At 40.1% G+C, this 17,484-nt stretch overlaps 2 protein-coding genes across 3 annotated transcripts in view; both read left to right on the top strand.

The window, feature by feature from the left end:
• Window positions 1-17,484, top strand: part of MYLK (myosin light chain kinase) — a 392,661-nt gene that overhangs the window by 116,950 nt on the left and 258,227 nt on the right. The gene's annotated exons all lie outside the window — the stretch shown is intronic.
• CCDC14 (coiled-coil domain containing 14) lies at window positions 1,109-16,957 on the top strand. 2 transcript variants are annotated; one of them, XM_063288772.1, is made up of 13 exons: window positions 1,109-1,209; window positions 3,942-3,997; window positions 5,085-5,160; window positions 6,178-6,250; window positions 6,341-6,481; window positions 7,026-7,268; window positions 7,369-7,466; window positions 8,447-9,029; window positions 10,538-10,679; window positions 12,377-12,456; window positions 13,735-13,953; window positions 14,040-14,172; window positions 15,800-16,957. In XM_063288772.1, exons 1-13 carry the CDS (start codon window positions 1,177-1,179, stop codon window positions 16,770-16,772), a joined length of 2,850 nt encoding a protein of 949 aa, XP_063144842.1. In that variant the 5' UTR covers window positions 1,109-1,176; the 3' UTR covers window positions 16,773-16,957. The 2 variants fall into 2 exon arrangements, with proteins under 2 accessions (XP_063144842.1, XP_063144843.1); XM_063288773.1 differs by having other exon boundaries at window positions 10,541-10,679.

The following is a 17,484-nucleotide window of genomic DNA, read 5'->3' on the forward strand; positions in this document are numbered from 1 at the left end:
GATGTGATACACCACTGCATTCTTCCAGAATGTTTTCTTCAACATTCCAGCCTACAGCCCAATTAGTAGTAGTCGCCCATCCACATGCTAACCAGATCCAACTCTGCTTAGCTTTTCAAGATCTGCACTCTACTACACCTACCTGCACTCTATTTACTGTACCCGTCTGACCATGGTTCATCTCAGAAGCTAAGCATTGGTAGACATGGTTTGTATTTAGATGGAGAATGCCAGTGCTGTTGGGAAGTTGAAAAAATATCCCAAAAGATGGCAGTGGCAAACCAATTTCCTAATGCTGTCAAGGAAACTACAGGGATATAGTCACTAGGCATCAAGCTCGATTTGAGGGCACATTTATCTTGTAAACTCGGTTTTGTTCCAAACTTTCCCCGAGATGCCCAGGTCCCAAAGAAGTATTAAGAAAAATTTTCTCTGATAATTTAGATTTTTTTTAAAAAAGTAAGCCAACACTCTTATTGTGTGTTTCAATATTAGCAAAACAAGTCTATTTTACATAGTGGGAAGAATCATCGCTTTCGGAGTAATCTAATTAGGGGCAGAGCTCTGACTTTGAAATGAACTCGGCTTTGGGTAACAAAATAATTTATCTTTTGGCAAACGATAAGAACGACCTAGCACCTTAAAGGGAAACAGCGCGTTCGTATACTGTATATCCCTCTGCAGAAATTCGACAGAATTCATTCCCAAGGTTTCGCACCTCTACAGCTGCCCTTTCAACAAGTCAGTGCACTACGGCGTGAGCTGCTGTAGTTTTTGACTGGACACATACGAGTCAGCTGTGGCTGTACATAACAGCAGTCCTTTAACAGCAAGATCCAATCCATATCTGGACGGACGGACAGTCCACCGCCTATAATATATTCACTGCAACAGAATCGCGCAGAATCTCTTAACAAAATCGACTAAGCCACGCCAAGTTGGCACACCGCTGCATCTAACGTCACCGCGGTTCCCACCAATAAGCGGCAAATGTAATCTCATTCCCCGCCCACTCGTTCCATTCCCGCTCCGATGGCCGCCGCCTCCTAGTGATAGGAAATGGGCGGGGCCTAAATTAGGCCCTTCCCCCTGAAGAGCCGTTGGGGCTGCCAATCGTGTCTAGGGACGCGGCGCGTCCTCGCGGGCTGGCTTCCTTGTTTTCTAGGCCGAGCGAGGATGGCGAGGCAGGGCTGCTTGCGGCACCACAAGGTAAAGCTTCTTACCGGAGGAGCGCCAGAAATTGCGGGGAAGAATAAACCCGTTTTGGGGGGAAAAAAACCCCAAAACGTGCTTTAAGAGCCGTTGTTTCCATTGCAATCAAGTGTAAGATCTCCACGAATGGAAGGAAACCTTTCGCAAGGCACGTTTTGCTTTGTGTTTTTCTTTGGTTGCAGCAGAGCAAAAGTGGCGGGGTTTTTGAAAAAGAAAGGTAATCGCCGCAACAGCTAACTCTCTGAATCTGTTGTGCTGGGCTTTTTCGATATCGAACTTAGGGCAGAAGTAAAACAAAAAACGCAAGCCCTTAAATGACACAAAACAGTAATGGTTTACGGTGAGATGCAGACTTGGATTCCTTCCAGCTGGCAGTGTCCCTTTTCAGGAGGAGGAAGACTGAATTCAACACATGTTTAAAAATAGTAATAGTAAAAGAAGGATAATTCACTAAAGTGGGTATAAGGAGTGAGAGATTAAGTTTAACACCTGAAGGAGACAATAGATCTGACTACCCGTTTTAACATCAGCAAAATTGTATTGCTAAAGTGAGGAGTGAAGTGACATTTTGGACAGGATTGTGAAATATCACCAGTTCACAGCAAATTCCTGGACTTAAAATTCTTTAGTTTTAAGTATATGCCTCTTGCATAAGGATCCATTTGGTTGGATCTCAGGATTCTAGTAGGAAAGAAAATATAACAATCTACAACTGTGAGTGACACAGTAACTCTAGCGTTTCGGTAAAAAAGAAAAGGGGGTGGGAGAAGAGAAAACCCAATCAGAAACACTCCTAGAATTGGTACTAATTGTAATAATGCTAGCACAAAACTCTCAAGTTCCCAGTGATACCCTGTTTTTTCTCCAGGAGTTCAAGTCACCTTATACAGGGACCCTTTCATCTTATCCCCACAACCACCTTGGGAAATCAGTTGGGCTGAGAGGGACAGAGACGGACTGGCCCCAAGTCCCTCCTGAGTTTGCCTGGCTGAGGGTGGACTCTTGACACTTTAACCTTACCACATGGGGGGGGAAGGTGTTAAGGGAGGCAGGATGACAACAACAACATGGCAATGTTGTGACTCTGCCCTTTTTGTACGTGACGTGACACACCTCTACGAAAGGGGCAGTGTTTGTGGCATGACATTGCCAAGCTACTTTTGTCACCCTGACAAAAGCAGCCAGCTCCTGCAGACACCCATCAGTTCATTAAGCTTGACTTTGCTTCAGTCTTCTCTAAAACTAGTGGAGGTATATATCAAATTTATTAATGTATTCGTAAAGGGCCAGCTCTGAGAACCATTTGGGCAACCTGAAATAGACAGTATTTCACCCAGGATCCTTAAATCTATCAATACTAAAGATTGAGACAAGTGGTTTTTAAAAGGGTTGTATGGCATTTACATTCCATTATTCTCCTTCCCACTTGTTGAAAAACTAACAACACTGATTATACCATTCATGGTTTCAACTACCTAAAAATAAGTATTGTTTATCTACACTCAGATCATGAGTTGCCACTATAAAGAATACCATATGATCCTTTCCAGCTCTCCCTCACCCCCGCCCTTTACACCTGCTTGATAATTGCAGGGTGACCTTCTGGCTATAGTACCATCTGTGTATCAAGTTTCCCATGCCCCTTCTGGGCAATTGCATATTTATCTATGTAATGTGAATATCACTATGAAGGTACCACAAGTTCTGAGATACTGCGGGTTCGACCACTTAAGTTAGTTGTATAATCAGAAATTTCAGGGTGGTTTTCTGAGGCTGAAAATGTGAAGGCCCAGAAAGTTTCAGGAAAGGCTTACCACGTTCCCCCCCACTTTTTTTTTTTTCTTTTTTTTTGCAAAACCTCAGATTTCCCTCTCCCCCCAACCCCAGGCCTTCACATATCTGTTTGAAGCATAGAGTATCTAATGAAATTTGATTGCAAACTCTTCCATGTTATCTGTTAGACGACCAATTACTATTCATACTGTTTGTGAAAATATGTTAATTTAAAATGGAAAACTTGTTTTAAATTGATCCCCTCTTGAGAAGTGAAGTAAATTAACCCATATTGATACAGACATTCAGAGATGTTAAATTGCTACAGATGGTTGAATTTGGAGGTTATTTTGTGGTATTGTCATATGTTTCACTCTACAGGTGGTCCTCATTTAACAACCACAATTGGGACCAGAACTTTGGTTGCTAAGTGAAGTGGTCATTAAGTGAATCTGGCACAATTTTACCTTTTGTGGTGGTCATTAAGAGAATCACTGCGTGCATTAAGCGAACCTCATGGTTCCCAATTGATTTTGCTTGCCAGAAGCCGGCCGGGAATGTTGAAAATGGTGATCACATGACCACAGGACACTGCAACAGTCATAAATGTGAACCGGTTGACAAGCGCCCAAATCGTGATCACATGACCATGGGGATGCTGCGATGGTCATAAGTGTGAGGACCAGTTGCAAGTTGGTTTTCCCAGCATTGTCATAACTCTGAACTGTCATTAAACAAATGGCCGTTAAGTGAGGACTACCTGTAGTCTCATGCATTTTTAATTATTTACTGTACTTTCATGGAACTTTTCCTTAAAGTTCCATAAAATAAAATAAAATATTTACTTTAAAACAAATATGCCATTGTAAACAAATATACCATTGTTTGCAAACCAGATGTGATGGTCTTGTTGGGAAATTTATATGAAAATGAGTCATTTCTTATACAATCAACAGGCATTGACTTCAGGAAGGTTGACAGGATCAACTAAACTGACAAACAAGAAAAAACAGTAAGAATATATTCATTAATACATATTGATATTATTGCCATGTAAAGCAGCTAGTTGTTAGTATTGCCCTAGGTCAGAGATGAAGCTATACTTGTCTCTCCTGATCATTGGCTGTTTTCGATTAAAATGCTGAGATGAAGTTCAACAATATTTCTACAGCTGTTGTTTCCATAGCCTTGCTGTTGATATTGTTCCTATTATCTAGCAAAATCCCAGTTTTTGCAGGTAACATAAAAACATAAAGGCATTTAAATTCTTTAAGATTTGTTAACAAACAAAATATGTTTCATCCCATCACTTCTTTGTTGCTCTTCCAAGTGATATCAGCGATGAAGAACTGTAGCAACCTCCTTCAACGTGAGCCCCTCTAGCTATACTGAGATTTAAAATTTCAGAGTTACTAGTCAGCACTGGCAAAGATGCAATCATAAGGTATGTTGAGAACAGAGTACCAGACTGGAGAAGACTGGTCTCCTATATCCACAGAATCTCTACCTTTCAAGCTTCCAAACTACCTGGAAAATCTCAACAGGTACAGAGTACTATCTGCTACTTTGATGGAATGTGTCTCTGAAGGGGGAGGTGATGCGATGGACTGCAGTAACGCTGCTGGTTCTCAGGAAGGAGGGAGCACATTCCAAGGAGGGGAGCAAAATAAGAGGAAACCCAGTCCAGAGCTGGAACATGGAGAGACTAAGAGGTTCAGAGTAGCCCGGCCCTAGAGCCTCCCAGGTTATTTCCCCTTAGGGTAGGTAGAGTAGCTTTAGTCTGGCAAGCTTCTGCCTATGTGGTATGAGCTATGAAAGAGCTGAAGTTAGGCTGGATTCTTTGTCATTCTTGGCTGGGCCTGACAGCTACAGATAGTCTTCCTTTTGATTATCTCCTGGCACTTACGTGTTACACAATGTAGAATGCTTGAAAATATATTACAATACCTTCAAACTATTGCTCTAATATAATTGTTTACAGAGTTTCTTCTGCAAATGAATTTTAGTATTTCTTATTTCCTAATAATAACTGTTGACATTATGAATGTTCTTTAGTTGCATGTTGAACAGTTCATCAGGATATCATTTCTGTATTCCAGGATTGCTCCAAGAAAAGTGGCATGTGCAGAATCTGATGCTGGGTACTCCCTGTATTCTACAGATTCTGAGGATCAGGTAAAAAGAGGATGTGATGCAGAAATCTAGTCTGAGCGTGTTGTTTGCAACCTTTTCATCTGTGCTATATTTTATAATTCATGCAGGGTGTCAAGACATACAGTAATTAAAAGTGTTTAATTGAAAGTAATGTTTATGTTCATCCAATGCAGATTGGAGCCTTACATGGTAAGGTGAATGCCAGACGTTCAGAATGGTTTTAGCAAAGGCCAAGGAATATGACATATTGCTGATCCACACTAGACCACTGAGATAGCCAAAGAAGACAAAAAGAAGTCAAAATGTCCTTCGCTGGCTATAGAAAGGCCTTAGATTGTGTCAACCATGTCAAGCTATGGAATGTCCTGCAGAAAACAGAAATCCCAGAACATCTCATTTCCTCGTGTAAAACCTTTACACAGGACAGGGAGCCACAGTCTAGAGGGAGCAGGGTGAAACAGGTCAGCAAAGGAGCGAGATAAGGCTATACAATCTCTTTTTGTTTCTGCAACCTATATGCTCTATGGAAAGTGAAAGTTAGAAGCAGGATAGAAGGAGTATTCACGTTTTTGAACTTTGGTGTTGGCAAAGACTTCTGAGAATACCATGGATAACTAAGAATTGTCTGTACAAGACATCCATGGATGCATTAAAAGGAATTTTGAAATTTTTGTTCAGTACATGGTAATACAACATTTATCTGTCCCTTTTCTAGATTGTAATAATCTTACACGATTGGTTTCAACCAGACAAATGGATTTTCTCCCTAAATACAAGAATCAGGACAAACAGGACTTTCAGTAATCCTGAGGCGACTATTCTTTGTCCTGCTCAGTTTTTCCTGTCACTTTCCCTTGCTGAGTCCTATAAACAGACCTGAAGTTTTATAAAGATCAGATCTGGCAACTCAAATAATTTTATGGAGGAAATATTTGTATTGCTAGAATATTCACTAGCTTAGAGAATAAAGATAAATGAATGAACTCGTTTCCTGTGCTAGAAATTGCTCTTTATAATCTCCTTAATATCTTTTCTGAGGTTGCAAATATTCATCTTGGCCTTGACCGCTGTGCATCTTTGCTAAGGGACATTCTACAGAATGACTCCCAAGGTAAAAATCCTTTTGATTACTTGAATATAGTATTCATATCCTTGATAGTTGACCTGGTGGATTAAATGGTATTGTTTCAAATGAGCCTAGGAATGGAGGGCATCTGTCAAAAAGGAGCGAAGGCACCTACTTTCAGAACAACTTCCAGACCTTTGCTAAATAAAATGAGTGGTGCTAAAAAGAGGAGCGCAAAGAAAAAAACTCTTTCAGCAAATGTGCAAAAAGAAACAGGTATGCACTTTTTCTTCAAGTTTAATGTTTTAACCATATGTTTATCTAATCCATTCAGCGTTCTGCTTCAATTCCATAATACTTTTTAAAAAGTTATAAGATGCCATTTTTGCCTCCAAAACCTGAAAGTCTGGTTTTGTCTACAGATAATGTTATAGCGCTATAAATATTTGATAGATTTTCCTTACAGTTTGTTTCATGAATGTGTGTCTTCAGCCATCAACTGTCAATATGTTTTGTATTTATCATTGGGGTTAATCTGGATTCTTGAGCTAGATGTAGATCACTGTATAATGGTTGTCATTCTTGGTTTCTGTCTTACCAAAAAATAATTATGGTTAAGAATATAGCTAGTTATTTACTCTGTGTGTGTGTGTGTGTGTGTGTGTTACTTTCAAGCTTTTTCACCATGGCTACAAAGCCATAGTAATATTTCTAAGAAACCCTGCAACAGCAGGATTCTCAAAGCCAAACAATTAGTCCTGCATCTGGATAATATTAAAGATATTCAAGAGCTAAACATTTTCCATTCTGTTTTTTGTAGCATCTGTGTTAAATAGAAAGGTAGTTTCAGGTAATGAAGCTGCTGCTGAAAAAGATGGAGCTCCTGTAAGCACCAAACAAGCGTCTGCTGTTAAACCATTTCACGGACCTTGCACTCAGCATTCGCCTATAATGCACCAGAAATTATGTGAGCACGCACAGTCGGAAATGTCTCTGTTACATATGCACCCTCCACGCAAATCCAGTGATATTCCTGATGTACTTTCCATCATTCCTGAAGAGGGTGAGTGGGGAAGCAGTTTGGCCATCATTGTGCATTGTGTTCATCATTTCAAATTAACCGTAGTGTCATTAATTGTTTTGCACTTTGTCCTCCCATTTAGCGGCATATCATCCTGCTACAGCATTCAACAGTCATTTACCTACCTCTACACCAGCACTGTCCCCACAGCAGACAGCTAATCCTTCTGTTGTTCACCCTGTGAGTACCCTCCTTATGGTGGAAGTAAACTGTCAGATTTAGATATCCCTGCCCTATGCACATTGCTAAGAACAAAATTTTAAAATAGAGCTGTTCTAGAGGGATGCACACTAGTCATGACTGGACTTCTGATTGCATTTGGGATTAGTAAAGAAAGAAGGCACCTTCCATTCCTTTTGGGTCTTCAGCGGCAAGTTGAGCACATGCTGTATCTTCAAAACCTTCTTAATTCAGGTGGGAGGTAACAGGGATATATTTATTTTAAATTCAACAGGTTGTGGACTTTAGCAGAAATCCAGCTGTTTCCTGTACCCAAGTTGTTTTGAGATCCTTTGTCTTCATTCATTTGTTCCTGAATGGTCTGCTTTTCCCCCCAGCTTGTCTAAATTCTGCAGATTCTCAAAGATGTGTGAATAGAATTTGCAAGAGGAATTACAGCAGATCATTTCTGATTACTAAAATTGCAGGGGAATGGGGGACAGGAAGCAAACCTGTTTTAAAAATCCAAGCACCTGCATAATCCTCTCTCCTCTACTCCATGTCATTCTTGTCTGTTTTTCCCCTGGAGACAGAAATCAAGTCATTGTTATGTTCTTTGCTGTAACACAGCAAACACACTAGACAAGAATAAAAAAATAATGTGGTGCTGTAGTAGAAAAGCCAGCATTTTTTAAAGTTCCATTTAACCCACAATACTGCAGCAAAACTGAAGTTCCCATATATATATTTGCCATTTCTGTTGTTGAATAATACCATGTTTAATTAATTAATTAAGAAGACTGCTGCTAGCATGCATTATTCTCTGGGTGTTGAACAGTGATCACATTGTTTAATACCAACTGTTTGCTCATGCAATAGGTGCTTAAGATGTGGAAAACCTTACACTCCATTCCCTTTTTAAAATTGTAATTAACTTACAAGAGTGTAAGTTAAGTAAGATTGCGGCATGGAAGAACATTGTTTGGGTATGCTTGTCACAGGGTCTTCCCATGGACACCTGCAGCCGGTGTGCCTCACGAACGGGACCAGTCCTTGTACCTGGAGGCTCCAGGGCTTCCGCTTCTACGGCGCAGACGCAACCCTCGGCTTCGTGCTCTGCTCTGCCCCATGTGGCTCCCTCTGCTCCAAGCAACCTCCCGTCCTCAGCCATCCTCTCTCCGGCTGCTGGCAGAGAGGCCGTGTCAGAAGGCGCCCACCAAGAACAGTTTAATGAGGCAGAGTTGATCAGATGCATTCAGGCACAGCTGGCTCTGTTGCAGGCCCGGGAAAGGGAGCGCAAGCAGAAGGAGGCTGTCAGGAATTGCCCAGAGGCTGACCTGGGGCAGCCTAAGCCACCCAATTCCAAAGAACCAGAGATGGCCGAAGAACACAATGAGGGCACGCCAAGTGAAGAGGACAGCTTAGATGGCATTGATATGGCACCAGTGAGAGATACAAGCTGTCAGACTAGTTTTGACACAGGGGTCTTAAAGCCTAAAAAAAACAGCCTGCAGAAAAGAGTCCAAAAAGTGAAAACTGTGAAGTATCTTTTGGCAGAGCTCAAGACCTTGCTAACCGACCATGGTAATGTGACTGTTCTTGTTACGGTTTGCTGGAATACTCTACTGGGAGGGAGGGGACACTTTGTGACTTGTGAATGTGTCCAATCTCCATGTGGGCTACTAGTGTCACTTGCTGGCTTGGTTAGAGATTGCTTTAAGGTGCTCTTATCATATGTAGTTTGGTGTAGTGGTTCAGGTGCTCACCTAGAAACCAGGAGACTGTGAGTTCTAGGCCTCCCTTAGGCATGAAAGCTGGCTGGGTGACTTTGGGCCAGTCCCTCTCTCTCAGCCCAGCCCTCCTCAGGGTGGTTGTTGTGGGGAAGACAGGAGGCAGGGATATTAGGTATGTTCGCCACCTATATAAAGCTGGGATTAAAATATTATAATAATGTGGGAGCAACTGTCATCTGCTACTAAAAAGTGCTCGGGTTAACGTGAGTAGACACTGCCAAACATGAGAACCTTAAAGCAAACTCTGATCAAACAGCAGAACCTTTTGATAAATTAGCACTCAGGATTAGACATATTCTCTGATCATTTTTATCTTGCCTCAGAGCAAAACAGAGCCAATGTAATGTAATAGTTAAGGTGCTGAACTAAAATCAGGGAGATCCGGGTTAAAGTCCACCCTCAAAATATCTGCTCTTTCTTAGTTAACTTGATATGCTTTAGCATTCCAGTTTGTTTTTGCTACATATTTCTGTTTTTCCTGAAAGTCCCAGATTATTGTTGCATCAAGAAACACATATCTGTTAATGCAAAATAAGCTTCTGTTTAACTTTTTAAAATTGATTTCCTTATTTTGAGATGCTTGTAATCTTATCAAAATAATTTTTGGTTATTTGTTATTCAATAATCTTGTTTAAATCCATCCACATCATAAATCATCTGCTAGTACGATAATTACAATATTTTTTAAAACTTGATGAGGATTGGAGTAGGCAATTAAAAACATTAACCTGGCTCCTATCTTGCCCTGCTCTGGGCCAACAAATGGATGCTAAAATCTACCATGAGGATTTTATACTGACAAAGATGATATGGAAAAGCACCTTTGAATACACCTTTATTTTCCCATTTGTCTTGCATGGTCTGCAAAAGTGAATCATCATAGAAGTAAATTCTGTTGAGATTTGGGTCTATGTTGTTGGGTTATGTTTCCAATCGTATATTTTGGACAAGAAGCCACAGTTCTGTGAGGTTTTTACCATTCTGAAATGAAAAGTACAAGGTGGCAAGGGGGTGTTAAGGCCTCAAGTTAGAACTGTCAGTGTCATCAGTGAAACTTGTCACCTTTCTTGGTCCTCACCTTAAAAGCAACTTATTTGAAGAGTGGACCCCATTTTTCATATTTTATATGGCAGCTTAGGAAGAAACCCAACATAGATGCAAGTATCATGCACCTGGAAACCTGCTCGGTCCATTCACTATTAGGATGATGAACTTGATTGTCCACAGTAATATGTTCTGAAGAATGGGTATTTGGCTATCAGTGAGATACATTTTTTTCCTTTTTTTCCTCTTTCTCAGAAGATTCTGAAACGTTAGGGGTGCTAGATGAAGTCGATGACGCCACATCACTCTTGCCTGCAGCTGTTGAGAATACAAATGTACAAGCTGAAATAGCACTTGCCCTTCAACCTCTCAGAAGTGAAAATGCCCAGTTGCGCAGGTCAGAAAACGAGCATGAGAAAATGAGCATTGTACTTAAGGTGACAGTGGTGGTTTGCCAGATTGCAACTTCAAGCAGTTGTGAAACAGCGAGGACTGTGTTAAGGTTTTGAATATATAGATACCTTGCTATTTTGCCTAGATGTCAAGCCCTTTAAGTTTTTAAAATCAAATTTCTCATACATGTATTACTTGTTTTAATTTCAAATTTGGTATTATTTTTGTATAATAATACTTTCACATGGGATCTTTGCAGCAGTTAGGAATTTGCCCATTCTCATGATGTTGAGGAGTCAATGTGTGCTCTAAATAAAAGTATAGTGGATCTGGTCCTTTTTCTTGAAGCACTGCAGCTCTGCAGAGTACCGCTAGCAGAAACTTTTCCTTCACTTGCATTTCAGCTCTTTTTTGTGCCTACAGAGTTGTTTCTACTGTTTTGAGGTTCACTTCTTTGAAAACAATTGTAGGTCAGTTTCATTTTGAGGTACTGGGGGGGGGTGTAAAACAGTGATATGACAGTGCCCTTAGTCTCTTTGGAAACAGGAAGACACCTGGTACTGTATCCATACCTTCTTGAACATAGCTGCAAATGTACTCCCAGAATTTCCTGTTCTATTTCAGGATGAAGTTGAATCCAGGGCACGTTGGGGCAATGGCAGCTTTGCAAAAAAAAGGGGGGGGCATATATGTTTGATAGCATATATTACTTTGGTGAGGAGAAAAGAGGCAACATTGCATTCAGTGATCAAGGTCTGTCCTCAGTTCCGAGTCATCCTTGTAGTCAACCACCCATAGTTGATTCAGTTGCAACTTTTTGGATAAGTAACAAGAACATGGGGACAGAGCTGTTCAGGCACCGATTGGGCAGTCCAGAACCAGAAGCTGCTCAGAAAGATGAAAGGCAGGCAGGGTGGGGGTGAATGCCAATTGAACTGCTTGCAAAGAGGTTATTTCCAACAGAACTTTTGGGAATGTTGTAGAAGTGAGTGAGCAGTTGCTATGATCACCGGTCATGCCAGATTCAGAGGGATTTGCAATTAGGCTTCGGAGACACCAGGATCGCTGCTATTTGAAGATGACAGCAGAATGAGTGTCAAGATTTGGGAGAATAATGTCATCTGTCTGTCTGCAAATGGATAGCCTATTCTACTTTTCTCAAGAGAGTTGAAATAGATCCTACATGGTAATGCAGTAGAGGCACCTTTTTAAGTCTTTGGCTTGAAGGGACAAAGGGCATTGCAGTGGCTGGGCTCTAACCACTTTCTCAATTAGACATCCACACCCACACACATGCTGATGGGGAGGTTTTTTTAAAGCCACAAGGAGAATCCATCCAACAAGAACAGAGCTTGGTTTTCCTAAATCAAGAAGGTTGGAAATGATTGACCTCCAGACTCAACAAGTGGGCCATTTCCATTGGATCTTGCCCTTGAAGTGGGTTGGGGGAGTTTTGTACAACCATGCTAAAAAGTGGGAGGGAGGATTTTAATATGAGCAGGGCAGTTATCCCAATCTAAGCTCTCTGTCAAAAAAAGATGGTTACAGGAGAATGAAAATTTATCTCAGGATGGGCAAACTACTTTTTTTTTCCAGTCAAACTGAGGAAAAAGTGCTTGGGGGGCTGCATTCAACTAATTCAAATCTGTCACAGAAAGTGTTACTTAAAAAAATCCCTACCTCCCTTTAATTCACATGTAGACGACTGAGAATTTTGAATCAACAGCTCAAGGAGCAAAACAGAGCTGAAAAGGAATGTAGTCTGGATAGCAATCTGGAATGTAAGTAGCAAGGTATAAATGTTCGAACGTATATTAAACTCACTTTCAGTAGGATTTGGGAACTGGAAATATTTTGATGTCTTTCTAGAAACAGTGTTTCTTTCTCTTACCTGGAATATGGACTAATTCTCTGTGCTTATTTATTTTATTAGTTGTATTTATATTAAGGCCACACATCATAAATGGTTCCCCTCATCCCTCTTTCCCGCTTTCATCCTCACAACAAGCTTGTGGCCTACAATAGCACTGATGGCATATTTTAATGCTAGTTGGCATTTTGATTCCACAAATATGATAAATGTATTTTCTTTTTAAAGGTGATAAAAAAAACACCCTTTTATTAAGGTTTCAGCAAAACCTAGATATTTTGGGTGGGTGAAGAGCTTCAAACTGGAAAGAGAATGGAGTGAATGCTCTGGCCCCCACCCCTTTTTCCTAATTTGCACAAATTCAGTCAGAGATCTCAAAGACTTTGCCTAACTGTGACTGCAGCTGGCCAAACATACTGGGACTGGGTTGTATTCTAGTTCTGGGTTGTGCAGAGATAAATACTCACATTCAAATAATGCAGATACTCTTCTTCAGAGTTTTGAATAGATGTATGATGATCGGAGAAAGTAAAGGGAGGCTGCAGATATGACCTTGTTCTTCACTCCGTTTGAAATCTTTGTGTGTGGCTACAGATTAAGCAATAATATCCACTAATACATTTTGTGAATTACCTACAGAGTAACTATAGTCCTTGACTGTAGAAACCTTGCTAGTGTGACACAGAATATGAATATCTGCCAGATGCACTAAAAATAACAAAAAGAGCAGTTGATTGTCACTTGTCATGTTGCCTTGTATTGGATGATGACATTGGCAGACTGTCATTCCAGAGATTAGGGATAAAATATCAGCTGCATAGTATTTTACACTGTTTTTATACCTCCCTCTCATAGAACTCAAGGTGATGTACCAAGAAATATAGTAACAATAAAATACAACCATAAATCCTCAACCATAAAAGAGCATGCAATTCATCATTCATGAAACATATTGCTAAAAGTCGCCCCCCGCTTAGGCAATACTCATTAAAAAGTGATTTTCGCTGCCTTCTGAATGCCAGAAGTGTAGGGGTTAGGGGTATCGCTGGGGCAGTGTATTTCACGCAAACTTAAGAGCCCTCCAGTAACATACTTTAGAGGTTGGAAGAAAGTGCCTTCTTTTTTCAGTTAAACAAGTGAAATATCTGTCCATGTATTTCTTAGAGAACTGTATGTTTTCCTCCCACAGTTGTGTCCCTCCAGTCTTTGAATATGACATTGCAGAGTCAGTTGAATGAATCCATAAAAAGCATTGAGTTGTTGCAGGATAAAAATGAAGAATTCATTAAAATCCTAGAAAGCCAAAAAGAAGAAAACCAAAGGCTGACTAGACAAATCCATGAGAAAGAACAAGAACTGCTTGAAAAGAAACAACAGTATGATATTGACTCAACCAAACTCAAAATTGGTGCGTAAATTGGCAGGCTTTGGGGGTTCCAGTCTTTGTGCATTTATTGTGAAAGTTAAATTTCATTGGTTATTAATATATTCTAGAAACAGATGAAATGTGGGCCAATATGAAGACTTTCCAGTACAAGTTAGAAGCTTCAGAGAGAGAAAACCAGATTTTGGGCATAACGTTGCGTCAGCGAGATGCAGAAGTGAATAGACTGCGTGAATTGACCCGGTACTGTTAACCTTGTTTATTTCTGTTCCTGTTTCAAATCCACTTAGCAAAGTTGTACACTGACCTTGACTTTTAGGACAATAAATTGAGAATTGCAGCTATGATGAACATTGAAAATCTCAATAAATTTAGATTTGGGGGAGGAAAAACCACCAAATCAAAGAATATTTGATTTCTTTCACAGTCAAAACAGTTGGACAGTGTCTCAGAATTATTGGTGGAGGATGCGGGATATTGTTACTCATTTTAGTGGTATATGAATTCTGGATATAATAGCCAGCCACAAGGTGGCGATACTGATTCATGCACAAAATTGAAACCTGTTTTATTAAAAAAAAGAATGTTTGTAATAGTAGTGTATATTAATATTATCACATTGTAGATTTTAGTCCCTATTTTTATTTTCAATAGAGCTTTATTTCCTAATGCTGTCAAGTGGTGTTATAACACACCAAGACTTACGCAGTACACATTGTAGACCTAGTTAGGTGGAGAATCCTGTTTGGAAATGGCCCTACATACAGTTCTTTATTTTGACTCAGACATTGGAGGTATATTAATGAAGCCTGTTCTAAAGGTTAAAATATGGTCCGTTAGCAATTCAAGAGGAATAGTAGAGAAGGTGAAGGAAGCATGTGCATTAAACAGAAGATGGCTTTAATCATGTCTGATTGTGAGATATGTAATCAAGTATGATTAAAGAACCAGACTGTATTGTATTTTGCTTCTTTATAAAATAGAAACATTCCATGTCTTTATTTCTGTGGTTTATAAATTAATTTATGAACTTGTTTCTAGTTGTGGTCCATCTCAAGTTTCAACCTTATTTTGTTCTCTTGAAGATCAGTGAAAGTAACTCTATAAGGATGATGTGTTGCTTAAGATGTTGGACCAGACCTACTATAGGAAAGGCAAAATAAAAATTTAACAAATAGACTAATATATTATTTATTGTTCTATGAGAAGGACAGGGAATTGTGAACCATATAAATCTTTTACCTGCTGTTTTTTGCCCCCAGAGTACCTGGTCAGCATTCAACAGGAAAACCACAATTATTGGCTGCAAATTCTCCCATGTGTTTTAGTTCCAAAAGGTGCAAAATAGTTGTGTTAAAATTATGTTTCTTGCACTGTAATACATTCTACTTAACCATCAAGCAGCAGAACAGTGCTGGAGGACCACCCCCACCTGGACATCCCCTGATACATTCTCTCTAGCCCTTCAAGGTGGGGAAAAATAGAAAGAAAAGGGTAGCTCTGGCTGTAAAAAGGTTGCCCGCTCCTCCTCTTTGGAATGTATTTAGGGTTAGTTGCCCTGATGGATCAAGTACCAGTTTGATTATACCCTGACTGGAGTACATACAGTATCTATTCAGAAATGAGTCCAATTAGTGGTCCTAAGATTATGCCCTAGATCATTGTTTCTCAACCCTGGCAACTTTAAGACAGTATGTGGATTTCAACTCCTAGAATTCCCTAGCCAGCCATGGGGAATTCTGGGAATTGAAGTCCACATATCTTAAAAGTTGCCAAGGTTGAGAAACTCTGCCCTAGATCTTCAGATATGTACAAGCCTTAGATGTTTTGTCTCATTTTGGCATAATGTGTTGATGTCTGTGCTTCACAGGGCTCTTCAAGGGAGTATGTCCAGACTGCTGTCAGACCTCACTGGGGATATGATGAAACCCAGACAAGCCAGCAGTCTGTCAAAAGCTCTCTTGGAAATTCATGAGAAACAGTTGCAGCCTGATGCATACCCTCTAAGTGATTCCATAATAAGCTATCTAAAAAAATTAGAAATGGACCCCCTCTTATGCAAGGGTGAGATGAAGGAGCCCAGGGAAGTACCTGATGTGAGGACAGATGAGTGGCCTCCCCAAGAGAGTCAGGTGGTGGCAGAGGAACCAGTGGCTTCGAGAAACCTTTGTGTCTTCCAAAAGCTTGATGCAGAAGCAGCCAGCTGCTTAAGTACTTTAGGAGGGCATGAGCTGGATGAGACTATTTACATTCCACTGAGTAGCAGTTCATCTAAGAATCCAGTCACAGCAGCTGAAAGGAAGACATTTGTACAACAGTACCAAATTCCCCCCAGACAGGCGTGTGACTCTAAGCAGCCAAGCAAGCTCGGGATGCTGAGCAACGCAAAGGCCTGTGATAAATTCTCTGGTAGCTTTAGTCAAAAAAGAACTGTTGAAAATAAATCTGAAACTCTGGGGAGGATAGAAAAGCTGGAAAGTGAGAGACTCCAAACGCAGCCAAAAGAAATAACTAATGGATCTGCTAAAGTGATTTTGAACAATCCAGACAGACTTCAGCCTGATAAACTCTGTTATGCTCCAGTTTCACTACAGAAAGGAAATGGGCAGAAGAACCCTGGAATTTCTGCTTCTGACTCCAGTTTTTCAACTCTTGACTGGATGTCAGGAAAATCTGAATGGACTGTATCTTCCTTTTCAACATTCACATCCAGAGATGAAGACGACTTCAAAAATGGATTAGCAGCATTGGATGCCAATATAGCAAGACTGCAAAAGACATTGCAGAATAGCTTGAAAAAACAGGGAGACTTTGAGAATACTTCAGTAGTTCAGAATAAATAAGGAAAACTTACTTTTTTAAAAAGCCTAGTGATTTGTAACTTTTTTTTATTGTTTGTATAAGTGGTTATCTTTTGAAACATTGACAGGGAACACCTTACTGGTAAATTAGCAGGCTGTTTCATCATTGAAAACTTATTGATAAAATAATCAAGAGTGAATCTCAAACAGATCTGCAAATTTTAATATTTAAAGCAATATGGTTGCTTTGAAAGGTATTAATAAATTAATAGAATCTGTTTCTCTTTTGGCTTTTCTGAATGATTTCATGAAGTAAAGGTCAAACAAGAGTGTGTAGTGTTTTTCCAGAACGTGCATATTGGAAAAAGGTTGCCATCAATGTCAGAGAATGTTTAATCTTTCAACCTGTTGATCTGGCTAATAAGATTCCAATCCATAACTTAAATGCGGTCTTGCCACTGCTTCTTGCTCCCTTGCATGTTTATTTACTGAGAATCAGAGTTGGGAGAGGTTAAAGATGTCATCTAGTTCACAAACATCGGTGTGTGCACACACACGCACTCAGTGCAGGCTTCACTTCAGCAACTCTGACAGATTATTATCCAGCACTTGTCTGAAGACTTCTAATAAAGGAGAACTCACTATGTCATGGAGCAACCTGTTCCACTGGCTGACAGCTTGTATAAACAAAAGGCTCCTCCTGATGTCTAGCCTGAACATCCTTCCTTGTAGCTTTAATTTGTTGGTTCTGGTT

This window comes from Candoia aspera, chromosome 1 (assembly GCF_035149785.1).
Source record: "Candoia aspera isolate rCanAsp1 chromosome 1, rCanAsp1.hap2, whole genome shotgun sequence".
NCBI lineage: Eukaryota > Metazoa > Chordata > Lepidosauria > Squamata > Boidae > Candoia > Candoia aspera.